The following is a 27830-nucleotide window of genomic DNA, read 5'->3' as shown; positions in this document are numbered from 1 at the left end:
ATTCCTTCTCTGTTTGTTCCTTTGCTATCTCACTACGATTCTCTTTCCAACTGTACTTTGTTGACTGTACAGGAGGGACCTCAAAGATCATGTAGTTCCAACACTCTGCCACAGGTAGGGATGCCAACCACTAAATCTGACGCCAGGGCAGGCTGCCCAGGGCTCCATCCAACCTGGCCTTGAACACCTCTAGGGATGGGGCATCCACAGCTTCTCAGGGCAGCAACTCACCACCCAAATGGGCCCAAATTCCGCTGCAACAGGGCAAATCCACCCTTCTTACTCTCTTGTATTTGTTCACATTGACATGTGAACACTGTGCACATGGTCCTCACAGGGGACATGCAGGTATATCCTCACCAAAGCTTCCGATTTAAGGGCTGAAAGCTGAAGCTGACAAACTACAATGGAGACAACCTGTGTTTTTAAACAAGAAAGGTAATCAACTGTGTAAAGATGTGATGAATTTTTCATCACTTAATAGGGCCCCAAAGGCAGTGTTTCAGTGCGAGATGGATGTCTTCCCAAGACACGATAGCTCAGCCAGAAGTTACTGACACATTGCAGAAGTGATTGGTGGAAGGGGCTACATCACGATGGCCACAGAGATTCCTTTTAGCCTTAAAAATGTTTGATTTTTACGATGAGCAATTTTCCGGAGTTATGAGTTAAGGCCAATTTGAAACGTATAGAACAGACTTATGCCTAGATTCTGTCAGTGCAGCACAGGGTATGCATTTGACAGCCCCCACAATTCTGAGTCCTCTGAAGTGAGAGCCCATTTTCCAGCTCAGTCCCTTCCCACCTGGGCTATCCTGGAAAGGACAGTCTTGACCTTCTGTCCTTGCTTCTGCACAGTAAATATTTCCATCCCAACTGTGTGAATCTGGTTCTGCCTTCTAATGGCAGAGGTGCTGAGGCTGCCTGCAAGTGCTGTCTCCCTTCAAGCTGGTGATGTCAGGGGCCTTCCAAAATGGACTCTGCAGTCAGCTGAAATCACTGCAGGAGCCGAGGGTGAAGCAGGTCTGCATCCCTGTTACTCCTGAGGAATCCTCTGAATTCCCCCACAGCACCTGAGAGAGGGCTTCTCCCTATACCAGGTGGGACCTGCTCAGGCTCTTGATCACATTTTTTTGAATTTAAAGGGGAACATTAAGGTTAAATGAGAATCAAGGACTTTCTTCTGTCCCTTGCTGGGCTAACCCTGGAGGAATAGAAAAGGGCTTTGGAAAGCATTTCCATGTAGTGAAAAGTATCAGATAAAATGTGGAGTGCAAAGATTGCAGCAGCAAGATGAAAGAAAAGGGTCAGGGGAAAATGAGGAAAGGAAAAGAAGATATGCAGCAGACAAAAGGAAGATTGCAGAAGAGATTAAGATGTTTTTCAAGTACAGGAGGAACAAGAGGTCAGTGCAGGGTCTTTAGGAGATGACAAGGGTAATTTAGTGACAGAAGAGGCAGATATTGTGAAAAAATTAAATTAATTTTTTTGCTTCAGTGTTCACAAAGGAGGATGAAGGAAAGATGCCAAATTTTTTTTTCCTTCAGAGAGGAAGGAGAAATACTGAAGGATACAGAGGATCAGGGCAGTGCAGATAATCAGGAAATTAGAACAAAACAAAATAAAACCAAACCAGAGGGATGCTGTGTCAGCATACAGGCTGCCAATAGCCCAAAAGGATTATCTGTGACTTGATGAGAATAGAAAACAAAACCAACAGTGACATTCCTGCCACTGGGACTCCTCCTTCAGTGATGCTCTAGAAAGGAAAGAGAGTGAGGGGGAAAAGCATCCATAAAAAGGCAACAATGTAAACCAGAAGGAGTACAGGAGACAGCAGAAAAGATATAACTGAAAAATTTTTAGAACTTGGGGTGAAGCAACAGAGAAATAAAAAGACCTCTGGAAATAATAATTAAAAAAAAAAGATAATAAAACCATCTAAAAACATATATAAATACCCACTGGTGTATCTTCAGTTTGAGTACACAGACTAAGGTTCTAACCGATAAGCAAATGGATGTGCTCATAGGTGATGTGAACTCTCAACGCTCTGTTCACCTAATTCATACAAGTTCTGAAATATTGGTGATGGATTTTTACAGAAACCAACCTCTGCACTACACTGACCAATGCGTTTGTTGCGGAAATTAGTTCTTAAAGGCTTGACAATTGTAGGACTCAGCATACCTGCTGTGGGATCTGATTACACTGATTGTGTACATGTGAGCTAAATTCCTGTGAGCTGATAGGAGGAGCTCTACATGGTGCACCTCTGAAAGGTTGCCATGCTGCTGAGTTGCTTTGAATATTGAGAGTATGCATATGGGAAAGTTGTACGCTGTAGCTGGAGTGCAGTAGGTCAACATCCTAATTTGCAGAATAATAACTTCCCTTCCAAAGAAAGCAGAAACACCTGGAGCCAAAATGAAGAAGAAGAATATCTTTTTTTCTAGTGAAACTGCTCAGATGTGGTCATCAGTTAATGAGAGGTAGGCCTTGAGCTGGTGCTCAAAAGACACAAGATAAACTCTCCTCTTCCCCTCTGTTCTGCGTGAACCTGAGTTCTATCTCCATTAATGCTGGAGGATGGATTCACCAAGGTCAATCTGCACTGCCAATAAAGTTAGAAGAGGGAGGGGGTGCTTAATGGCTTACCTGCTTGGGTTAAGATGAAGCTGGAGGGGTCTGTTCAGAAGAGAGAACGTGAGAAAGGCAGTGTGATGAGTTAGATTCTTTGATGCAAAACCAACCAGTTTTTCAGGTTTTTTAACCTCCAGTTTTTGTGCATTATACAGACTGAGATGCCAGGTAGTGTCTGAAGATTATTTGAAATGCTTGAAGGATTTATTGCCACAGAATCTTTGTTTCCACCGCTGACTTTAAATCTCTCTTTCTGTAACTAGCTTTAATTCTTTTTTTTCCCCTCCTCAGTTTGTTAATACCTTTTGCCGTTTGGTATGCTGGCTCTAAGGTACCTCAAAGGAATGAGACACCCCATTGCTGGTCTGCAGACCAGCTAGGAGGAACTTTTTAATAAAAGTGAGCTACGGGCCAAAGCCAGCCATAATCCATGCCAAGGGACTGATGGTGGGACCCTTGCACAGGCCCACCTCCCCCAGAAATCATCAGGGCATGGCTGGTTAAAATTGAGCATTTCTGATTTTGGTCTCAGTCTACTGAAAGAAAACACAGGTGCTGAAGTTCCATGTTCCTTGTTTAGTGTGGGACACTGAGCGATGACAGCCCGAATGAGAACCTGACCGAGAGAGTCCTGCAGGACGCGCAGCGCTTGTTCCTGATGAACGACGTGGTGCAGCCGGTCACTGTAGATCCGTATGTGACTCAGGACAGCATTCGATTCTCTAAACTAGTGGTTGATATTGTTCAGGGGAAGGATACTCTCTACCACGTGATGTACATTGGAACAGGTAAGAACACTAGAGGTTAAGAAAGTTGCCTCCGCTTGCTCATAGACTTAGGAGCCTTGGGAGCCAGCTAGTGATGCCATCATACAGTAGTCATTCAATATCATTTTGGCACAACGTTTTATGGAAGTTAGTTTGCCTGAATAAATTAAAAGCGCGATGGAGGACTTGAGGCAGATGCCCAAGTGAATGGGCCATAAATCTACAGTGTGTTTGAAAACAACAGTAACATTTTTCTTCCTTGTACAAAAATGTGTTTCAACTAATCAGACTAATACGTGGCAATGGGGAGGAGCAGAGGTCACCAAAACATTCTGTGGTTTTGTGCACATAAGTTGCCTCTCTGCACTACGATGTACTCATCCCTAATAAGCAATAATAATTCTTAACTTCCAGGCTTGCCTGAGGTTTCTCTATGCAGTTCCACATGTCTGCTGGGATGTGAGTCCTTGTGCTTTCAGGAATAATCACGCACTGAGATGTGATGCAGTTGGGGAAGCTGAGGCAGTGTTTTCATGCGTAGTGATAGTATTAAGTATATAATTTGAGTTTCTTAATTTCTGCTGCCATCCTCTAATTAGCAGGATACTGCCTCCTCTGAAAAGCACGGATATCTTGCCTAAATGAAAGGTGCAGAAGAAGGGTAAAGTGTTATTAATGCTTGTCTTAGCCCATGTTTGTACTAATGACAGAGGTTAAATTAAATAGCTTGATTAATCAGAGCATATGGCCACTCTCATGGGTATAATGTTGTTATCCTCTATAGCAGAAGCTTTGACTTTAGAATAAGACGGATTGCGTCCATAAGTGTTAGTTTAATCTCGGATCTGAATGCAGAGTCATTGCCTCATTCTCATGTTACCACCTTCCCAGATTATCTTTTATCTCCACTTGCTTCAAAATTGATCATCTTTGATGTCTTTTACTAACTTTCCCACTGTAGGAGCCTCCCTGGACATTGATTATGATGATAAGATTGTAGTTAAATGGAAATATGACATGGTTCTGCCATTTTGATATCTTTAATATCAAAATATCTTGATATTTTAAACCAGAAAGCTGAGATTATTTCTGTATCATGTCACTTCTATGGAAGAGCCTTCTGCCATAACATAAGCTTTTTATTCATTTGATTTCTTGCCCTGATTGGTGGTGACTGAAGACAAAGCTGTGCTGGACCTGAAATGTTTAAAATAAACAAATTCTTAAGGAGAAACAGCCCTGCTCCAAGGTAGCACTGAACACAAAACCAGTCCTGAGAAAAACCAAACCCCAAAACCCAAACCTGGGCCTCAGTTTTGTTCCACACTTAAGGTTCTGTTAAGCAGAGGGGAGGAAAAAAAAAAAGAAAGAAAAGGCTTTGCATTGCAGCCAACCCCACTGCTGTAAATTGCTGAGCTTTGGCACCAATACAGAAGTGATCTGGATAGAAAGATTAAAGTTTGAGAACAATTGGGTCTGACAGACCTCTTTTGGGGTTTTAATGAAGAACAGCCTGGTCACCCCCTTTTCCCCATCATAAATCTCCCAGTTTTTCAGATCTTCAGATTGTTTAACTAAGAGCACTGTGAACACAAGCATATATGTTTCTGCATATGCACTGCTGATGCCGTAACATCTCCTTGTGAAGCTAGTAGGATAGCTTCTTCCAGGAAGAGGATCAATTAGACTCGTGACCCATGCAATCATTATGGAGGCCTCTGAGATTTCCAGCAGGGCGGCTGCATCTGTTGTCATTTGTCATGACATCAAATTGTGCCGATCTGCTCCATAAACCAAAAGAAAAATAGACTTTGAGGCACCAGAAATGATCCCTGCTATCTCAGGTCACCTTCCTTACAACTCACTGGTAACGGGACCAAACTCTTTTCTGCCTCGGTGCTCCAAGAGGGAAATATTTCCAGGTAATCACTCTTCAGATGGCTCGAGTCCTTCTGGTTTCTTTAATGTATGAGAGGTGCCTAAGATTGTAACCGTGAAGCAAGGGCCTTCTATACGATGGGCAGCAAGTATGTTCACGTTAGAAAATGACACAAAGCTAGGATTAAGGCCACTGCATAACATTAGTATTGTGATCTTTAGGTAGGTGTGACATGAAGCCAATGCCTCCAAGATTTACTTGTGCCTTGTTTCTTGTCCCGCTAGAGTATGGCACCATCTTGAAGGCCCTTTCTACCACTAATAGGAGCCTGAGGAGTTGTTATTTAGAGGAAATGCAGATCCTCCCTGATGGACAACGGGAAGCAATCAAGAGTCTCCAAATCCTGCACAGCGACAGATCGCTCTTTGTGGGCTTAAATAACGGAGTGCTGAAAATTCCTCTGGAGAGATGCTCCATGTACAGAACAGAAGGGTAAGCAAATTTATAGCGCTGATAGATTCCACTTCAGCTTAACAAGAAAAGCACCAGGGAAACATATTCCAGCCTGATTTGGTATAGAATGCTTTTTTTCATCCCTGAAAGGCAAAAGACACTGAAAGTGCATCTCCTGATAATGTATTGATGACAGGAGCAGTGAGAATGAGCAATATATATATATATATATTTTTTTTTTGTAAATATGAATTAGTCCTCATCAGAAACTAATTGTGTTTACCAAGGAAGGACTTGCAATATTTACTACTTTTTTTTTTTTTTTAATAATATTTCAGTGTTGATTTTTACTAGCTCCGTGTGTTTTGCTGGCTGTGTGGCTGCAGGTTTCTGGCTGGGTTACAGCCAGCCTATCCTTGCTTATCTGAGTGATCACCTCTCAAATGTCTGATGAGTCAGGGCTGCGTTATGTGGCTCCTCATTATTGCTACGTGGCTCCTCGTTATTGCTTTTGGAACCCAATAGCTCATTTCAACTAAGTGTGACACCTCCTACACCTGGATAGATTCTGTGTCTTGATTGAACCTATTAAAAGGAATAGGAAAAAAATATATTTTTTTTTAATTATCAGCCCTGACTCCAGAGCAGTTCTCCACCCAAAAATGAGTGCGGGAGGTATTTGGAAATGAATGGTAGCCCTTCTTTCTAGCAGGTGATCCAGTGTGAAACCAACTTACTGTGTGTGTACATCTCTAAAAACACTCCTTCCTCTCCTCATCTGCCTCTGCTTTGATTTTCTTGATGGGAGTTTTCAATGAAACCGATGTCCTCTGTGCCAGACAAGAGGAAGGAGTTTGTTAGCACCACCTAAATGGACTCCCTCTTTCATGGGCTGGTGCAAGATGTCCCTGCTCTCTTGCCAAAAATCTAATATAGAAAATGTCACAATAACTTTATTTTCAGCAAGTAGAGTTTATCTATCAGCTTGTACTAAATTCATGTCTGTCTCAGTATACAGATGATGGCTTTTTCTATTTTTGCTGAGTCTCTTTAATTATCTCTTTAGAAAACGTAACTTCGACGTTACTGCAAGTTAAACTCAGAAGTGTTTAATGTGTAAAGGTTTAGCAGCTTATACAGAGAGCCTGACACCAAAGTGTTTAGTAAGAGAAAGGATGGCATTTTCCAGCTGTGATTCTGTCCTTAGCTCTTAAAAGCAGAGATTTAAAAAGGTAGAACATAACAGCTGTCTTCTCCAGCCTGTCCTGGAGAGTTTCAGTTTGGGAATATTTATGTGTGTATACATATATATGATCCAGTTTCAAGACAAATGAGTTCTTCCTTTTCTTTCTTTTCCTAATCTTGAGTTCAACTTTCTGGTAATTTATAGATCGTGTCCCAGTTTCAGCCTGTATAAGTGCATTGTATGACAGTTCCATTAAAGCTCAAATGGTGGAGGTTTGTTCCACTGCCTATAAAAGGAACAAGCAGGAAAAAAAAAACACCACAGCAGTGGTTGGGGGATAGGAGCACCATCTACCTAAGGCCTGAGGTCCTCAGCATCCTCTCCTGCTAGTATAACTTTAGTCCAGCCTGACTAGCTTCGTACTTCTAGGCAATGTAAGCCAGTTACTGGGCTATAGCAAAGCATGTGAAATGCAGACTTCAGACAGCAATGTGGGCTGCATACATTTGGCAGTGTGGGAGGTCAGAAGTTGCTGAATTCCAGAGCTGGACAGTTCATGTGCTTATGGAGACTGTGATGGATCCTTTGCTCTGTGGCTGAGTCTTGTGGAGGGAGCGTGCACTAGGAAAAAAGAAGGGAAGAAGAAGGAAGCTTAGGAAAGCCAAGGAAGGCTGCTGTTGATTTATTTTAAAGGTTGTTTGTGATATCATTATTAATTACAAGCTAAGCTTTTTCTTCAGGAAATTATTCAACTGCCGTTTTTTTTTCAGCTGGAAATCTTGGAAACCATTTTCCCCTTAGCACCCTGGCAAAGCAGGTGATAAGTCAACTTGGTCTCCTTTGTGTTTCTTTCAATGCTGAACCGTACTGAGAGGGATGTTTTAATTTCCTCCAGTGCATTCCACCTGGCACTTCTCCTGGGCTGTGATTTATTGCTTATTGTTGTGTCTATACTTAATACACGTCAATATACAGCCACCACAGGAAGAGGGGCTCCCACCCCACCACAGCCCCAGTTACTTTTTTGTCATGCTGTGACTTCTTGACTGGCCTCCATGAAAAGCTCTGGTTTCGGCAGTTCTTATAATCTAATCATTTTGATGGGGTCTCAGGAAGCTTTGAGGTGAGGGAGAATTTGTGCCTCCCAGGCAGGAATACCACAAGGCTGTTTATTTTCTTTGGCTCTGCCTCATGTTATCAGGAAACTTTGCAGCCTTCTACACCCTGGGGGCTGATGTGGGCTCCTGATTGCTGACTTAGAGCTCTTGCCTTCTCCCTGGAACAGGCGATCATGTATGGAGGGAACATTGATTCTAGCATTGATCCCTCCAGCACTCCTTGCTGCTGTGCTGCTTTAAAACCCTGGGGCTTGTTACCAAGGCTCAGAGATGCGACAGAGGTAAAAGCAGCAGCAAAGGGAAGATGTGGAAAGGGAAAAGGATCTCTGCCATGTCCTTTACTGTTTGTTTATTGACACAGCACCAATTTAATCTCTTAAATGGTGACCAGTAGCTCAGCCCCAAGTCTTGATGTAGTTCATTGACCCAATATATATCTCTGGGGGTCTGAGCAGTGCTTTGTGTGTGCCCACTGACCTGTCTCAATCTGTCTTTTCAGAACAGTGAGTCTTAGCAGCAGGGCAACAGGAAGACATCTGTAATGTCAGCTGCCCAAATTTACAGGCTGGACTTGGCTGCAGGGACCTTGCTTATGTGTGTGTTTTCCTATTGTGCTTCAGTGCTGCTGTTCTCAATCTTGCTGGAGAGCATTAGGAAGATGTCCAAAGCGAGCTCTATAAGCCCTTTGAACATGTAGTGTTGTGAAGGCTGCTTTGCTGGGTGGTAGCTTGGCTGTGCTTGCTGCTGGATTTTGCATGGCTTTGAAATCTTCGTAACTTCCCTGCAATTTTCAAATGAGCTTGGATTTTTTTTTTTAACCTCAAGTTGCCCCCAAGCTTTGGGGATGGATAGTTGGAGAGCCAGCATCGCAGCTTTATTACTGACACCGCCATATCTCCACATCTCACCACGTGTGGGTATCACATCTGGTTGTGTGATTGTTACCTCAAGTCAACCTAATGGCACTGGAAATGCTCCTGCTTCTGAGGCTATACAGGGAGACAGCTTCTCTTGTGTGCTACTGTGACAGTCTCGTTTGAACTCTGCCTGCTTTTCTGACCCTGTTGCAGGGTCTGCTGTTGAGTGATGCTGAGCTTCTGCCCTTTTACTTGGCCTAAATTCTATTGCACATCCCCTCCGGCCATGGTGCTTAATGCAAAGCTAGCAGAAATGACTCAGCTGACAAGTACTCTTATTTGCTGACTTGAGATCTTGTGAGAAACAGAACTCACCTCTAAATAGCTCTGGGCCAGCGATCAGACAACTTAGTACACGTAGGTGAGTAACTCCTGTAGTGGCTCCAGGGATTTTGGGGAAGAAAAGGGTCAGCAGCCACTGTAACGAAGCAGAACTTTTTGCCTTCTTTCTCCCTGTTGTGCCCACTTCTCCAAAGTACAGAACTGAAATTTTCCAGTCTCTGTACCATTTCCATATCATCCTTTAAGAGGTCTGAGATATTACCTGGGGCATTGCTTTGATGGTTGCTGTTGTTGCTATTTTCTTCTTTTTTTTTTTTTTTTTCTCCTTGTATGATACCAAATCCTCTGTAACAAAGGAATGAAACATTCGAATTTAGGGCTGCAAGAACGAACTTTAAAACAATTACTGGATTTCAGAAGTGAAGGGGACTTAATTGGATGGCCAGTACAGACTGCCAGGAGATCTAAAGGCTTCCAGCTTTGGGGGAAAGAGTCAACTGAATATGGGCTGGAAATCCACTGACCTCTGCATCAGAGTGGCAATTGTTCCTTCAAGGACAAACAAGGAATGATTGTTGGGTAAAAAGCGCAGAGAGAAGATGGTGAAAGTGGTAGGGAAGGAACAAAGGAAGACTGTGTTGTTCAGTGGAGCCCAGCACCAGCAGATCGTTGAGGCGATGCTGATGTTTCATTGTTCACATCACACTCTGAAAATCCATCCCCTTCCTCTGAGCTGAGGCTGTCGAAATCTGGCCCAGATTTTGTTTTGAAAATGTTCTCCTTGAGAGTTTTTAAAAATATCCAGCACGTTGAATATCCTTTTAAAAATAGAGGCAGAAGGAAAGGTAGGAGCCCATGAAAATGTTGTTACGAATCTTATTCATCCATTTCCATCTGCTTTGGCTAATTTGGCCTCTTGAATATTGAGGAAATTGGCTAATTATTGTACTGCCAATAATTCTGCAAAGCTTTGGAAGACTTCATAGGCGTAAAGGAGAGCACTCACCCCAATCTTTTGTCACCTTCAGTATCCAATAATACATCAGAATAAATCACAGAATATCTGTTTTGGCATTCTGGTTGCATTTAAGTAAATAGCAACACTCCCACTGACAGAGAATGAAGACATCAAACAGAACCATGATCATTAAAGCTCTTGGAAAGAGTAAAGTTTGGTAGATGAAATGGATTTGTGTTCTTTAAATAGAAGTGCAAAATCATACCATTTTCTCTATCCTGAAAACACATTTGCATCTGCTGTAGCAGGCAATTACTCCCATTTTCTTTAATGTAGCTGCTTATATATGTAAAGTTAAGCACATCCATACTCTCTGCAGGATATGGACCTTTAAGATTCAGGGGGATGGTGCAGGTCTAAGACGTCTGAATTTCAGAGAGCAGTTGGGGAGTTTCATTTGAGCAGTCTGAAGAAAGGACATGGCTATGTGTGCCTGAAATTGGGGGGAAAAAGGGAGGGCAAAGGTAAGTAATATAGTGAGCAGGGGCATGTTCCCAGTAAGATGCCATAGATTGGTTTTCAGTTTCATCTTATTTGACATTATCTTTAATGGCACGGAAGAAGAAAATAGCATACTTTGTAGATGGCATTTAAGTATGAGGGAATCACAAATAGCAGTGAGGAGAGAAATGCAATGTGGTTCCGGGAGGGAGAACAGCACGAGGCTGCTTGAGGAATAAGTCTGTGCTGAGATTGCTGGTGCTTGCATTACTGAAACAGAGAGGGCACGGGATGAAAGAGTGGAAAGGGCTCTGCTCAGAACCAAATGAATTATTATGGTTGTTCCCATTCCTATTAAACGCACAAACTACCAGCAAGCTTTACATTCATTTTAACCTGTCTGCACACTTTTCGGGCTACCACTTTTAAGCTCTGAACTATTGAGATGGCCCCACGTGAATGGTTCTGTGGCAGAAGGAATATTTAGCGGTAGACGGAGACTGAGACTGTACGACTGCTACAACAGATGAAGGTTACTTCAGAAATTGCCAGGTAAAGTCAGCTAATTTCAGGGCTTCTGTCTTCTTACTGTCCTGACCGGGTTGCAGATTTGTTCTGGGGAGCTTTGGAGCTGCTGAGAGGGAGGGAAAATCTGAGAGGTTGAATGTGCTGAGGGTTTTTGTTTGCTCCTTGCTTTTAAAGCATCCTGTCTGTGTGGTTTGCTCACAAGATCAGGAGTGGTTTAGGCTGTGGATCCTTTTACCTCTAGCAGACTGGCTTGGGGCCAACTCAGATCAGTGATGTCTAAAAGTCATTACCATCTGATACCTGCTAGGTGGGCTATGTGAAATTAGTTTCAACACAGTGGCGGCTGACAGGAAAGCAGGTAGTTTTCTCGGAATACATAATGTTAAGATGACATTGATTCTACTGTTATACAAACAAGATTAATAACTGAAGCTTCCAGCAAGCCCCAGGGCAGATATCAGTTGCATCTGTCAATTCTTGCAATTTGCTGCTATTAGGTCATAAGATTAGTATTCCAGGTAGTGGTCACATCCAGCGACATGGCTCCTGATGTCTCCAGCCTTACTGCTGCCATGTCTGCTTTGCCTCACGTCTCAAGCTTCCAGTCTGCATTTACAGTGTAAGGCATTGTAAATGTTACTACCCATTGCCTATATTGCTACAGATGCTTCATCAACTTTTTATTAGGAGATGTGCTGTTCTACCTGTTGGAGGAGGAGGAAGCATCTGAACCCAGGGCAGATTTGTTTTTGCTGTTGTTTTAAGCATGAAATATAAATACATATAAATGCATAAAATATGTATGGGTTGTAGAAAAACATATCACTGCACTTCTGTCTGGTGTCTTTTACGTGTCAGAATGCCAAAGTACTGCAGATGTATGGGAACACTCCAGTCTGAGGAGGGGTAGGGCTGAATTTCAGGAATATCCATTTACTTAAGTGATGTTGTCATTTAAAAAAAAAAAATGTGGAGTTGATGTCATTTGGTGGTGCTTTTATAGATACATGGGAAAACACAATGGAGACTATACTGGCTGGGTCATTTTGCCTCTTACACAGTGCTGAAATAGTTCTGCATTGGGCAAGAGATGTTAGATCCTGAGCATTGTGGTAGGTGGCCTAATATTCCTTTGCCTTTTCCAACATTAATCTATAAACACTCTATCTAGTTGAATCTGCATCTTGTTGAGCAGAAATTCCAGAGCATAACAAAATCCAACTTTCACAACAGAGCTGCTTGAATATGGATTATTTTGTGCAGCCTGGGTGATAACTGTAGACTGTTTTAAGGTTTCTTCATCATCACATACACTTCTTTTTAAGTGTTCTGTCTTTGCAGTTTTCTTCTCCTTCCTAAGTTGCCATTTTAACATTATTTACATCCTTAAATCATCAGCATCTTCCAGAGACTACTTAAAGCAGAAATGCAGAAGCAGGGCACATCTTAATCTGACAGCCACGTTCAGACACTGACTGACACAGGGCAGAGAGGGAATAACAGTTGAGTGCACTGATTTGCCCAAGCTGCCTTTTTTCTTCCCTCTGCCTTTTGCCATATGGCAGCCCTGGGGGGCATGTTTTCTTAAGGCTCAAAAGCCTGCTGAGGTAGGAAATGGTTGTGCTCCGCAATCCAGACAAACATGCCCCACACTCAGGAGTTCCTTCTGGCTATTCCTTTCATTAGGACTTTAATAGTAGCTGAGTTTTCTTGTGGATGACTGATCCTATCACTGGTAGTCAGTGGTCCTCTGTACTTGTGTTTCTGTTAGAGGTCAGTTTTGTTTGGCACAGTGACAAGAGTTTCTAACAGTGTTTATGGAGCAATGCTTATTCATTTTTTTTTTAATAACCTGCTTCATTGATGTAAACATAAATCCAGATTTAATCAGAACTTTTCTTGGGATGGCATTAATCTTCATATTTGAATAAATGCAATGTTGTTTTATTTTATGGCTTTAAAAACAAAAATAAACACCTATCCAATAAAGAAGTCAGTGTTGCTAAAAGATGATGGAATGGGATGTCAGAAGGTAAGAAATAGAATCGTTTGTTGTGCAAATTGTACAAGGCCATAATCTATAAACCACAATCGATTAAAGAGATATTGAAAATGGTAGGGCAGGAGGTGGAACCAGCAAGTCAAGGTCCCTGATGAGGAAAGGAAAATGAGGTGAAACTGCCCATGAAAGTCCCTTGTCTGTGCATTGTTACTTTCAAATCAGCTACATGTGTTTGGATCATAAATGGACTTCAGTTCTAGAGGTTGTCTTACACCGTGGCTTTGATCTATGCATTCAAAACAAATCATGTGCAGAGCACCAGTCACTGATGCTAAGCATGTGTGGGTAATAAATTACATGTGTATGCGACACGCAAACATTTCAGCTTCTCTGCCTCTTTGTTTGGTGTCAAACGTTGAAATAGCAAACCTTAGTTCTCTAACTGATCATCAGCTGCAGCCCTCACAGTGGTGGTACCTGGGAGCTCTTTCTGAGCGGCGCCCCATTCCACAGATAATTGCTTATGAAGTATGTGTTACTCGTCTTGAGCTAAGGGCACTAGCTTCTAGCACAGAATATTGCTGCATTCACCAGCTGAGAAATGAAACTGCTGCTTGACCACTACCTCACTAAAGCAGCTCAGTTCCACTTGGCTTCTTTCCTCAGTGGGGAAATATAATGGATTTGTACAGATCAGTAGCTCATCTCTGCAGTTTGAATTTTTAAAGGTATCAAAATTAGAGGGATTGTTTGAAGGTCTGGTGCTTTTTCCCTCTTCCTAATCTTATTTTCTTAAGCCATGAACATCCTTTTGATTCTTATTCTTCTTTTTTCATGCCATCTGGGCTTAGGGAAGATAGAAGTCCACTCTCCCTTGCACGGACTATTGAGGTTGTCAGTAATTATGATTTGGTTGGCTGGAAGCTAATATGATTATTTGTTTAGTTCATCCCCTCCACATGTTGATAGCAATGGGACAGTAAGCTAACCTTGTCAGGAAATGCCTGTCTCCAAACACAGCCACATGCCAGCAACTAACAGACAGAGCTAATACCCCTGTATTGCTTGCAAAGTGCTGCTTTCTCAGAGATACCTGCTCAAAGAGTGGAACAAACCAATGTGAAATTCTTAGAAGTCAAAAAATAATGAGAAAGAGATGAATGCAAAGAGGGAACAAAAGTTGGAGAGCAAGCACATCCTGAAAGAAGAAAGAAGAGGAAAGAAGAACACAATTCTTTAGTGTGAGTGCTCTGGATGATGTCTTGGTTTTTGGTATGAACAGGCTTGTTTGCTGTCTTCTGTCAGGTAGTAAGAATGGGAAGAGGCTCCAGTAATTCTTTCTTTCCTTTGGTCTGCTGAAGACTAATCTCTTGGGGCTGGTTCTATTGATTTGATGATCCATTTATTACACAGTCTAAAGCTTTTTAGCTCACAGGGTAAAACAACCAAAAGATGAAGTTATCCGCACCCAGAGCAAATTAAAGTGGGAATGAGAAACTTCAGAACTACAGGCTTTTAAGCTTTAATGAAGATTTTGAAAGAAGATGTAATTCAGGCTATTAAAAAGTCTCCAAATCCTTGTGTTGTTTAGAATATGAGAATGCTGCTGTCACTTTGCAATGCACCTTGGAACAGTTGTTCTTTTTAGGAAGCAGATGTGCTCACTGATCCATCATTGTTGAGTTCTTTAGACAAATCCAGCCCCCTTGAAGAGGACTGCTGCAGCAGTGTCACACATCTGGAGGTGGAGAGCAGAGGTGGGGTTAGGGCACAGGACAGGGCCTGAGCAGCGATGTGAGAGGGAGATACCTGCAGTGAAAACCTTGGTGCTAGGAGGACTTCTTTAGGTCACTGACTGCCTAATCTATGATCCATTCATATTTTAGGAGGGATGAGGTTTGTTCACAGTGACCACAGTAGTGGGGCCAACCCCTCAACCACACATGGAAGGCCCATGCATCTCAGGTGCCTCCTGGTTCCCTACAGCTGCCTTTGGATTCCATCCATCTTTCCTTCCCTTTTCCTTTTCCCTGTTCTTCTAAGGATTTTCAGTATGGATGGAGATATTTGCATGGCCTCATTGCCTTAGATATGTCTCTAGAGTAGGGGCTATAGAGTAGCCCCTGGGACATAGGAAAGCAAAAGAGTGCTATGATCTCCTTCTCCATATCGCAAGCCTGTGATTCTGCTGAGGAAGTGTTGGGCAGGACCAACACACTGGAAGCAGAAGCCTTTTTGCAGTGAATGTTGTTAATGAAGGCTCAGCAAGCCAGGCTTCAGAGGCACTGTAAAAACTCTTCTGACTCATAGCTAGGAGTTTCCATTGACTTCAGAGCACTTTGGATACCGTTCCAATTGTAGATTCTTAATCCTTTGTGTTATCCCGGATGACTGCTGTAAAAATGATTGCAATAGCCAACAACAGGGAGCCTTACAGCTCCCAGACAGCAGGCAGCAGGTGAGCTCTTATGAGTAAGATCTTATTTTCATGCAAATGTCTTTAGTAAGTGAGAATAAGAAACCAGAGAAAAAATAGCTTGAATAGGAGACACAAATGGAATTGTTTTTCAATTGAGCATTTTTAGTGTATGCCATTATGCCTCAGATACTGCAAGGCGATGAATTAAAGTGAATCGCTATTGATAGTAATCCCCTGTCATAATAAATCCAACCTCTTAGATATCCATCAAGAGGTATTCTCCTGAGTCCTCGCTGAATGTACTGCAGTCAGGAGATGGCCAGAGAGAAGCTGGGGGCACGAACCATGTGGTATCATCAACATCTCACTTTCATAGACATCCCACTTTTGGGGATTTCATTACATAAGTAATTAGCATTAATATAGCCAGTGTTAACCCACCACACTTGGGTTGTCTTTTGGGATAATGGGTTACCTCTACCTGTGTAAATAATGATGGGAAGTGATACTGTGTCATGAATCCCTCGAGGTGTTCCTAGCCTGTCACTGAACAGTCACTGGGTGCAGTTTTCACCGCTGTGTGTATGGTGTGAAATTCTGGCCCCACTGAGCCAATGGCCAAAGCCCCATTGACTTTGGAACATCAGAATTTCATTATGGCGTGTTAGCTTCCTTCTATCTTATTTCACAGTATTTACATAGTGCCTTGCCTGGCTTTGGTTCCCCAGGCCCGCATGAGACATTTCGCCAGTATCACAATATGAAATGAGATTTACACATAAACATTTCAATTTATTTTGTGTTCTGCACATAGGGAAATGCTATGATATCTTTCCATTTTCCACACCACAGTGCCCGATTTGCTAAGAATGACAACACATTTCTGAAGCATTTTGATCTGTGCGTTCATGCATGCATACATATGTATGCCTTTTGCTGTATGCTTGCTGGTGTGGTTTTATCTCTTAATGACATAAATAGGGACATATATTCTAAAGATATTGTAAAGATATAAATTAGGGTGGATTTTGAAGTGTTCACTTAAAGTACTTGCCAAAGTGTTCTCTTGCAGTAATGCACATTGTAATGCTTTTTGTGCTTGCAAAAGGGAAAAAAATGGAGCAAATTGTGTGTAAGTAAATAACATTCCTCCTCACCCCTAAGTGTACTGTTGTCAGCTGATATAATAGGTTTCTTACCAGAGTTGAGGCAGCAGAGTGGGCTCTGAATCCTGAAGGGAGGCAGACAGCATAGCTATTTTGTTTTTAGATTTCAAATGGTTTTGAGGGCCTGCCGTCAGATGGGAAGAAGTCCCGGTCTTTGATGGCTGTTAAATTACAGAGTGTGCGTTTTGACAGCCCAGCAGAGCCCAGGCCCTGCCCAGATGGCAGCAGCGGGGTAAGGATGCATTACATCCAGCAGCCCGGGCACATAGGTGGCTGTGGCTCCCTGCTACTAGCAGAAGGCTTTTGCCACAGCTGGGCATAGTGGCCATCTCATGGTGCCCATCAGCTGGGGACAGAGCAAAGCTGAGCCACCCCAGTGCTCCATCAGGGACCCTCAGCTCACTGCTCTCAGCTGGTAGCAGCACATTAGCTGCATGACACACATTACAAATAGTGCCAGCAAAGTGGTCAGTGCCTAACCGGGATATATTGCAGCCTGCAGAGTGGCTGAGGGCTGCAGCTCAGAACATATGGAGATTATTTCCTGAATTTATGCAGCACATGTTTTCCTATAAATTAAATTCAGAGAAAATGTGTATCATAATAGGGTGACGCTCACAACAGCCTTCCCTGTTATGAATTACAATGACCTCTCTCTGCTCGCCGGGTGCCCAGCAAAATGGCTTCATGTCATCGGAAACAATAGCTTGTACTCAGTGTCAGGTCTGAAAGCATGACCAAAGCCTCTGGAACTAAAAGCAGGGGCTTTCTTCTCCCCTTATTTTTTTCCCCGTTGCTTCTCTCATTCTTCTTCTTCTCTCTCTAGAGAGAAGCTCACAGCTGAAGGGCTGTTACCTGGGCAGGTGCTGCTGCTCGGTCTCTTGTGAGGGGCTGTGGATGGCTGGGGCGGCCCTGGGGATGGGGGCAGCCCCACTGCAGGCATGGGGCAGTGTGGGATGCCGGACAGTAGGATGGGGGTGCCTACCCAGAATAAAGCAAAGCAGCAGGTGTCCCTTCTGTGTCCTTGGACTGGGGATACGGAGTCTTTTCTAAGCAAATATTTGATGTTCTGTTGCCTGGGGCTGGGACAAAATCGTCTTTGCCTTTTCCTTGGGTTTTTTGAAGCAGCTGGAGGAAAAATGATGTAGACAGTCCTTGTAAGTACCTTCCTAAATCAGGAGAGATATTTGCTCCTTACAGCTCAGTATGTGAAATCTTTAGTAGAGGAAATGTCTTTCTGCAGTGGAAAATATGCCCATACATACATGGGCATATGTGTATATATATGGTGCACATATATGTATATAAAGGAAGGGGTACCAGACAGCAAAAACAATCCAGGGTTTGCTTTGGGGCAAATGGCTGTGGAGTCAGTAAAAGCTGATAGAGCATTTTTAGCTGTGCTTAGGGAACATGCTTTCTCATTTGTGGCTGATTACAGACTAATAGGATTTCAAAGATTTCTGGGAGGGAACAGTTCAGTTCTCATTGCATTTGATAATTTTTTTTTTTTTTTGATGTTTCATTTATCATACTGATACCAATCCTCAGAATAAATGTTATTACTCTCCTGTTTCGTTTTTGAACTGAATTTTAACTCTCGGTCCCTTGCTGCTGCCTAATTGGCAGTTTTCAAATCATTTGGGACTTCTGGAAAGATCCTGGCAGCCCTTTTGTGTGATAGAAGAGAATGGATCATTGGAATAAAAAGCAGTATTGCAAATCTTTTGGGGTTTAGTTGTTTCTTCTTTGTCTTTTGCTAACACGTGCACCATGTGGCTTGTATTCTTATTTTTTTTCTTAATGAAAAATAACCATTTGAAAGCAACTAATGGGAACAGCCAATACAGCTGAATTTTATCAGTAAGGACTAATTCTGTGACTGACCTTCTCTGTTCAGTGGCAGTAGGAACCCTGGTTATTTTTCTTTAGCAGTTCTCATGTTGGGAACACACACTTAGCCTGTAAATATGGATTCAGGAGGAAAATGAATACAGCAGTGTTCAAAGCAGCCAAAAGCTTAGAAATAATGTTCTGCTGTGACTTTTCCAAACTGACATCTTGATGTTGGGATTATAAATGAAAGCATTGTGCCAGCAAATGCCAGCACTAATAGAAAGCCTTTATTAGTGGTCCATTGGCTAATTCTGCTTGTCTAACCCCTTTGGATGGACATAGTGTCAGAAAACATACTCACAGAGGTTGCTTTGTGTGAGATTTGGCCTGCTGAGTGATTACATGGGAGCACAAAGATATCTCAATGACAAGGTTCTTTGACTAAAATTTGTAAAGTCATTTTCTTTCCCTAGGCCTTGGAAAGGAGTGAACTGATTTTTAATCTGCAGCTTCTGTGAGTGATATTTGCTTTGTGTCCTATCACCCTTCTGTTCAGCCATTCTTCCCTTCCAAGCAGGTAAACCTCTGCTTAGAAAAATTGCTTCTTCTGCTGAGCCCCGATGGACTTGACAGCTGTCATACACAAGCACTATACTCAAATACGTTTCTTTAGAGCTAGACAGTCTCACAGCTTTAATCTTTTCTCTTTGCACATGCAGGGAATGCCTAGGAGCCAGAGACCCTTACTGTGGCTGGGATAACAAGCAGAAGCGATGCACCACCATTGAGGACAGCTCCAACATGAGCCTATGGACTCAAAATATTACTGAGTGCCCAGTAAGTGGAAATATTTTGTATGTATATGGGTGTATGAGTATATGCATATGTGTAAAGGCAATAGAGCAAGTGAGTGTGTGGCAGCCTGAATGGGACTGGCTGATAGGAAAGCACACAGAGTCCAGTGGCACATACTTCCTCTAATATCTGTGCACAGACACTTGTTGAGAACACAGAGAAAACCATTGTATTTTTTTTTTGCTCAGGAAAGGGGATCCCAAACCCACCTTTGCACTGAGTGGAACAGGTTGGATCATGCTGTTGGGTCCCTGCCGAGACCCATGTAAGCCCTACCTGAAACTCGAGCTGCCTCAGGGCTGCACCACTGTCTGCACCACCTTTTGGGCTTCCCTACAGGTCAGGGAGGTCAGAGTAGGTGACGACCTGTGTCCCAGGACAGCATTCAGTTCATTTTCCTCTTGAATCCCTGAGCCAGGGCCCACAGGATGACATGGTGGTGATGAGTTGATGGTTGGACTAGATGATCTTCGTAGTACCTAGGGAGCAGCAGAGAAACACCAATCATAGAAGGTTTGCAGGGGGAACAGAAAGATATGTATTTATTAGAGAACAGGAGGGAAGGGGAAAATCTTTATAAGAGAATACGAGAGAGTTCAGTTACAACTTCAAATTTAGCAGACCAAAGACCAAGATGTTTCATGGAGATGGTCTTCTTTCCTTGCCCTGCTCTCCACGAGATGCAGCAGTTAAAAGAAAGTGACTTCTTCAATCAGTGTGAGTTGACTCTCTGTTTCCCTTACTAGCCACACACTCACTTTTTTCTGATTTGAACATCCAGTTCCTCGCCAAATTTAATTCCTGCTACTTGAACTGTACCTGCAAAGGTGGTTGAGAAGGAAAACTAGTCTTATTTAATAAGTTGTAAGGGTGTGGAGGAGGAGAAATTCTCATTAATGTCTATCTTTGTTATCTAACATCAATTAGTATGTTAATACTGCTAACTCCAGTAGACAGAAAGAGAGGGCTGATGGGTTATATCTTCAGTATGCTATTTATGTCTGGAGCTACTGTGATGTTTATTCCCCTTATCTTCCTTACTTCTCAGATATTTTCCCAGGAAATATTAGTCATTACTTCAATCCATCCTCAGCTTGGCAGGCTTAAGTTTTTCACTGCTGGATTCAGAGGCTTGTGTGTTTATAACCCTCCTGTGTTGAACTGGGATGCAGTGCTTCTTGATTGCCCATGCTGTTATCTCGTCCTGCTTAATGCCTGTGTCTGTTGATAGGTGTGTGAGGTGTTAATCCTCTAGTTTGAACATGTCTGCTGTGGTGCACACTGGGGAACAGGCTACTTCTAGATCATTGTTTCAAGGTCATAAAAATCCAGCACAGAATATTCAGCTTTGGCTGTTCTTGGGGTGTTAGTTTTACATTTGTCTTAGTGTTTCCCTTGTAGATTATTTTCCACTTAGGTGCTCTCATTCTGCTGCATACATGAGCTCTTGCTCTTCCACTGATAGGCTGCCAAGCCCTTTAAAACCTACATGCAATTGTTTTCTTTTTCTTTCTCTTCTGCCCCTTGCTGGAATGAATTCACTTCTGGCATGGAATGGTTTGCTCATCTAAGCACCTCCATCAGCTGTGTCCAAGTATGTTTTTCATGTTCAGTGAACTAAAAAGATCATGGTCAACAGATGTAAGAGTCTAGGGCAGCATGTGCAGATCACCAGAGGAAAGGAAGGGGAATGCAGCAACATGGTGCCAGATGTCACTGGGACTTCAGTTTGATAAGTTACCATCTAAAGAAGTCCTGTTGTTTCTCACCCTACTTGTCTGGGCTGAGCACCAGGCACTCAGCTGTGCTGGTACAGCTGTATGTGAGATCACACTCCAATGTGACAGTGTAGATTAAAAGCACCCCTCCCAAATAAACTTTTCCTAACCCAGATCCTGTCAGTGAGATCTTCTGCAGCCTTGCCCACAAACAGATGTCCTGGCACAGCTAAGAGTGTGGCACACAGGAACTTTGAAATCCAGAACTGGCATATCACTGAATCACATCCTAGAAGGACTGGGCCTTTGTGAGTCAACTAACACCCCATGATGACTTGACTGTTGCTCTTAGGCAAGCATGCTTGTTCAGAGCTGGTCTGCACATCTTTGTACATCACTGCCTCAGATTCCCAATAAGCAGATCTAATAGGAGATCTTAGATACGAGGTTAATCATACAGTTTTTTTAACATAGTACCTTGTGCAATGTTTAACATATATTATTAACAAGTAACACCCAGAACGTGCTATAAGTTCATTGCTGTGGTTGCAGTGTCAAACATGCTACACCATTTTTTTGCTCATCTACCCCCAACTTCTTTTTGGGATGACACCAAACTTACACCTTCCTCTCAATTCTGTGCAGCCACTCAGCTGCAGTGCCCAGTTACCCTCCTCTAGCACACACCAAGGGAGCTTCAAGTGCCAAAATCAAAACCCATAATAAGTCTCCGAAAACTGAGCATTCTGCTCCCCACTTCCCAAGGACTTTATACTCCAGACAGATTTGAGTGACTTTTTATGGAAACTGGGAAAAAGTTTTCCAGTGAAAAAAGTTCAGTTTCTTGCTCTGAACACTCACTTGTTTCAAGGAAAATGTTGCTATTTATGGAGGACAAACATTCTTTTCTCCTTGATTTGGTTTTAGAAATGATTGAAATATTTTGACTGAAACTTTGCAAGAACTTTCACCATCTATCAGATAGCCAAAATGGAAAATTCCAGCTGAAATAATCAAAGCTTGATAACACTATAAGCAGGTGACATCTGAGTCCTAAGAGAAGGTACAGACATATTAAAAAGGACAAGGAATGCTTCTGGTCTTATCTGTAATATCAAAATAAACACTGAAAATATCTTGGCAGCAGGAGGAAGGAGTGGCAGTTTGAATTTTTATATCCTGCACTTGAGCCTGTAAATGGGAAATGAAGTCATAGACTTATAGAATCATTAAGGTTGGGAAAGACCACTGAGATCATCTAGTCCAACCATCAACCCTCGGCTGGAAATGGTGACACCTTTGGTAGGACTAAGTCAGTTTACTAAATATGAGAACTCTGGAATTAGAAATATTCTCAAATAAGTGATGGCCATTTGATCGCAGATGTCTTAAAGATGTCATCTCTGTTTGATGGATGCTGTTGGCTGCAAAGGATTTGCCTTGTAAAGATATTCCTGAAAAAGATTAGTGCCCATGAGTTTTTATCCTACTTCCCAAGTTTGCTCTTTTGAAGATATTTTTATAAGTTTAAAGATGGAATAATAATCCATATGTAATTTCATAAGTAAAAAGAGCCTTCCCACACTCACAACGTGACATGTTTATAAATCCCAATATTTCAACTATGGCTGCTTATTTGTTTAATTTTTGGGCTGCTTCCCAGTATCACTTATGAGCCAATAATTATTTGTCAGCTTTTTTTTTTTTTTTTTTTTTAATTGAAGCCACGGGCCATATCATACCACTGATTCCTGAACAGAGCTCCCTGCTGGAATCAGCAAAGCTTTCTGGCTCTAAAATGAGTAGGAATGATCCAGTACTCGGCTTATGACTTTTGTAAGGCAGGAGGAAAAAGGAGATAAAAATCTAGTGTTAAATATCTCAGAGTAGTTCTTTTGATTTTTTTTTTCTCCCTGACTTTTAGCAACCCAATTGTATGGATTTCTGACTGCACACATGTTTATAACAAATTCAAAAGTCAACAACAAAACTCAGTGTTCTTTTCTCTGGGCGTCTTGCCTTGTAACCTGCAGCCCAGAGCAAATTTTTATAACGACAAGATAATCTACTGCAAACAAAGGTTCGCAACAGATGCTTGATACCCCCTAACTGCTACCTGAAAAGCGCCGTAACAGATCTATACCACTTCCATGTCACTGCTGTGTATTTTTGATGCTGCTGCAGACGAGCAAGAGGGGAAGACTGCAACTCACCAGAGGTGCATTGTGTGTGTTTAACACCGTGCCAGGCTTGAAGCCCAGAGCAGTGCGTTTAAGAGTTTGAATGCCCTACCCTGTGCACACAGTTGTCCAAGGAGGCTCCCAGCCTCCCCTTGTCTTGGTTTGGAGAAATGGCTTCCTCAGGGGATTGATCCTGCTGCCTACAGAGCTCAGCTGAACGTGGTACAGTGCAGTTTGGCAGTAGTAGCTGGCTCAGATTTGGGACCAGGGCTATAAGCCAGGGATGCAGCCTCCTCTTCACTCCTCTCTGTGTGCAACACTGAGGCAAAGGCCTGCATTGCCTTTGCTAATGGGTTTACCAAAACTGCTGAGCATCCCACCAGCCACCAAGTTGGATATTAGGGAAAATTTCTTCTCAGAAAAGGTGGAGGGGTATTGGAACAGGCTGCACAGAGAGGTGGTAGATTCACTGTCTCAGAAGATTTTTAAGAAGAAGGTAGCTGTGGACTGAACTACATGATTTAGTGGTATGGTGGTAGTGGGTGGATGGTTGGACTAGATGATCATAGCAGTCTTTCCAACCTTAATCATTCTATGATTCTGTAGTTCTCAGCTGTTCTTAGCTGTTCTCAGCAGCACTGGGGTTGTTATCAAGCTGCAGATGTTGGACCAGATTCCCTGTTGTCATAGAGTGTTGTGGTTGTAAGAACTCAACTGCTTGTTGTGTCCAAATCTCTTGTGCTCCCTGGTGTGCACAGAGGCTTCAGGGAAACCAGGCGAGTGTTTACTGTTCTGAAAGAACCATTTGCTTCACTCAAGCAATTTGTGATGTTGCACCCTACACATCACCTGGAGACGGTGGCTGTAGGATGGGGAGAGAAGGGGCTGCATAGTCCTATGGTTGCTACCACGATGCATAAGGCCATTCTTACAGTGTGTTTGGATGGGGCCAAAGTCAGGAAGACTTCAGTCGGAGCCTGTAGATGTGATTATACCAGCAGCCTCAAGCACTGCAAAGGCAGAAGCATCACAGAAAGGGGACAGCAAGTGCTGGCCATGCATTGCTCAGAAGGCTGAAGCTGTGCTGCATGGGACCTACAAGCAGGGTGGCTTTGTGACCTGCAGGCGGGTGCTGAGGGCAGGGCTGGTTGGGTGCTTGCGTGCACATGTTAGGTATGTGGGGTGGAATTTGGAGGTAAACATTGATGCGGCATGGCCTGAAAACAACCCTCTGTTTTGAATCCTACTCACAAGCACAGACAGCTATCTAAGCTACATCTTAATTTTCCCAACAGCTTTGTTTGGCATTTCTATTGTGGGGCCATCTCCAGAAATGTAAACTTGCTAGTAATGACCTTTTTTTTTTCTTTTTCTTTTTCCCTAAAACTAGGTGAAAAACCTGACAACAAATGGAAGACTGGGGCCCTGGTCCCCATGGCAACCGTGTGAGCATTCAGATGGGGACAGCACAGGCTCCTGTATGTGTAGGTCACGTTCGTGTGACAGCCCTCGTCCTCGCTGTGGAGGTCGCAGCTGTGAAGGGGCCAGGATCGAGGTCGCAAATTGTTCAAGGCATGTCAGCATCTCTGTGAACTTTTGGAAGGGAGCAATAGTTGTGACTGTTCACAGCTTATCTCTTTCCTTTTGTTTCTGTGACCATGATGTATCCCAGCCAACAGAATGTATGTGAGGCCCAGCTTGAGATCGGAGCAAAGGGATCCTGGCACTTTCATGTGTCTCAGACAGGGACCTCGGAATACGGGCACCCCAATCAAAGTTAACATTAACCTTGCCTATACTAAGCCTCAGTTTCCCTCAAGTGTACGTAAGTAGTGACTCATCAGGAGATGAGTAAGGCAGAGGTAGATGTTATCCAACTGAACAGTAATAAGTTAAAATACATCACTAAGCTCTCAGTCATTATTTTGTGAAGTCTGAATTCAGAGCTCCGGCAGACCACTGCTTGAAGAGACAGGACCTAACATGGCCGTAAGCAAGGTTTGCCTGCACTACTCATGTCCTGCGTGCTGCCTGCAGAATGCCATCCTGGCAGCCAGAGGCACCTAGGAGGGTGCACTCACTGGGCACGGCCCATAAATAGCGTGCAGCTCAGCTCATGCCATCTTCTTAGGGAAGTCTGGAGCTCATACTTCAACAGTATGGAAGCTAAATTTCCTCTGGTGGGGTGCCTAGACACAGCTGCCGTGTTTGTGTCCATGCTACCCCATCAGCCTCAGACTACATCATGTCATGAGTCAAGGAAAGATGACACAATAGGGTAAATACTACTTAAGCAGGGTGGTGCCAGCCAATATTTTGGTAAATATTGGGTCAGTTCAGTTTTTTATCTACTTTATCTTCCTTATAAATGTCGATGCCATTAAAGACAGCTGTCTCTTGGCTCCTCCCTTGAGAGCAGTGCTGGTCTTGGCACCAAAAATTCAGCAATACTCATGTTTGATTTGGCATCTCTCCTTCCAGTTGTGGGCTGTGCTGCCTAAAAGATGTGTAGTCATTCCTACCTCTGTGCTGCCACCGTGGGCTGAGGAGAGCCTTCACGACGCTGTCTGTTCATGTCACTGGCAAAGGCAAATTATGCCAGAGGGATGGGTTTCTCAGCAGTGTTCTGATGGCAAAAGAGGCAGGAACAGCTTCTGAGAAGGGGATGAAAAATAGATTATTCAATCTTAAGACACAGGAAAACAGCATGGTTTGAAAAATAAGGACATCTGGTCATCCTACATCCGCCTCAGCCTTCAGATTTCCTTTAATTGACTTCATATGGCATTGAGATTTCTTTTTTGCAAGGAGGAAGGAGGATGGCTAAAGATGAGTTCTATTCGAAAGCTGGAAATCTGAAAATGGAAAGTGTCTTTATTTCTGTTAAAAACCCTCAAACACAAATAGATACTGAGAATTGTTTTTCTGAGGAACTTTTAAACAAGATTGCTTTCCTTTTTTTTTTTTTTTTTTTTTTTTTTTTTTTTTTTTTGCCACAATAGCAGCAACCTTCCATTTGATTTTGTCTTTTCCTGTTTTAACACATAATCTTTGTTTTGAGTTAAGGACTAGAGAGGTAGTAGGTCATTTAAAACATGGAAGAATAACTTGGAAGAGTAGCACTTTTATGTAAGTGAATTTCTTGTTCTATGACCTTGTTTGGGGTGGGAGAGGCAAAGGGAAGAAAGGAGAGGGATATGAGAGCAAGAGGAGGAGGGGAGAAATATCTATCAGGGTTCTGAAATAAAGCTGCCAAGAACTGGCAAGAATTGATAACAAATACAAAAAGTGTGAAGGGCAACGTGGGTTTAACTTTCATCCTCTGCCCTGATTGGTGCTATGCCAGAAAATATTTCTTGCCAGCAGTGTTATTAGCTCAGCAAATGCTTTGAAAATTAACATCTGTTTTCAAGCTTAGCTTTCAAGAACCAGAGAGCACCTGAGTTGTTTTTTGACTAGACTTTTTAGAAAGGTTTTTCTGTAGGGGAAAAAGAAGATTTTTTTTTTAACTTAAAGCAGCAAAGTGTCAAGATGAGGCAGTTCTGTAAGACAGAGCATTGCCACTGGCTCCAAATGAAATGAAAGCTGCAGCACAGAAAACAGGATGTGGTTCCTCCTCCCTTGCCTTGGTGTGAGGCTCTAAGGTTTAGTAGACCTGCCAGATCAGACCAAGGCTAGCTTTAATAATCAAGAGATTTTAAAGATGAAAATGTCAGCTTCCATGTGAGCACATGGAGAAGTTACTGCATGGCAGCAGTCTCAGAGAAGCTGGCCACATGCACATGCTCTGACATCTCTGTTGTGAGGTGTGAACTCAGGGTTTTCACATCAAATTTGCTTCAGGCTCAGTTACCACTTCTCATTCGAGAAGCAATCGTTTATTAACCTGAAGCTCAATCCTACCTCTGAGCTCTTGCCTTCTGGTTTGCACAGATTTAAGGTCACACTACAGTGATGTTTGCAAGCTGCCATGAAAGCCAGAAGCAATTATTCTTATTTTTATGAAGTTTGAGATTTCCACCTAATAGAATTCAATGCTGAAGGCTTTAGGAAAACACCAAATATTATGAAGTTTGTGAGAAAATCATTGGAGCTGGCAGCAATTTTGCTGTAAGAGATTTAAAGCATCAGTATCTTCTGAATTAGCAGAGGATTTCTTTTTTTTTTCTTTTTTTTTCTTTCTTTTTTTTTTTTTTTTTTTTGCACAATTGGCATTGGTGAGCCTCAAAACCTGCACCTTTTGCATAGGAGTCAAAGAGTCCGGGAAATACAACTTTGGGATCATCAGTTTCCTCAGAAAAGAGAGACGTGGGGAAGATGATGTGGGAATAGGCAGTGGGAGCTGTAGCAACCAGACTGTTGTCCAGAAAATCCTAGGAGGCATTTTCGAAATCATTCAACATTGGCTTCATTCTCTTCCTA

General features: G+C 42.7%; 1 protein-coding gene across 13 annotated transcripts in view; it reads left to right on the top strand.

Annotated features, from left to right (window-relative positions):
- SEMA5B (semaphorin 5B) overlaps positions 1-27830 on the top strand; it is a 252209-nt gene that overhangs the window by 191074 nt on the left and 33305 nt on the right. For all 13 annotated transcript variants that reach the window (XM_040704228.2, XM_040704230.1, XM_015289991.4 and 10 more), the window contains 4 exons: positions 3224-3431; positions 5574-5781; positions 19375-19492; positions 24799-24980. In XM_040704228.2, coding sequence (XP_040560162.1) covers positions 3224-3431; positions 5574-5781; positions 19375-19492; positions 24799-24980 — 716 coding nt within the window. The remainder of the gene's footprint in view (positions 1-3223; positions 3432-5573; positions 5782-19374; positions 19493-24798; positions 24981-27830) is intronic.

Source organism: Gallus gallus, chromosome 7, assembly GCF_016699485.2.
Source record: "Gallus gallus isolate bGalGal1 chromosome 7, bGalGal1.mat.broiler.GRCg7b, whole genome shotgun sequence".
In the NCBI taxonomy this organism is placed as follows: Eukaryota; Metazoa; Chordata; class Aves; order Galliformes; family Phasianidae; genus Gallus; species Gallus gallus.
Note: the sequence above shows the minus strand (reverse complement) of the source record. Positions and strands in the feature narration are given on the sequence as shown.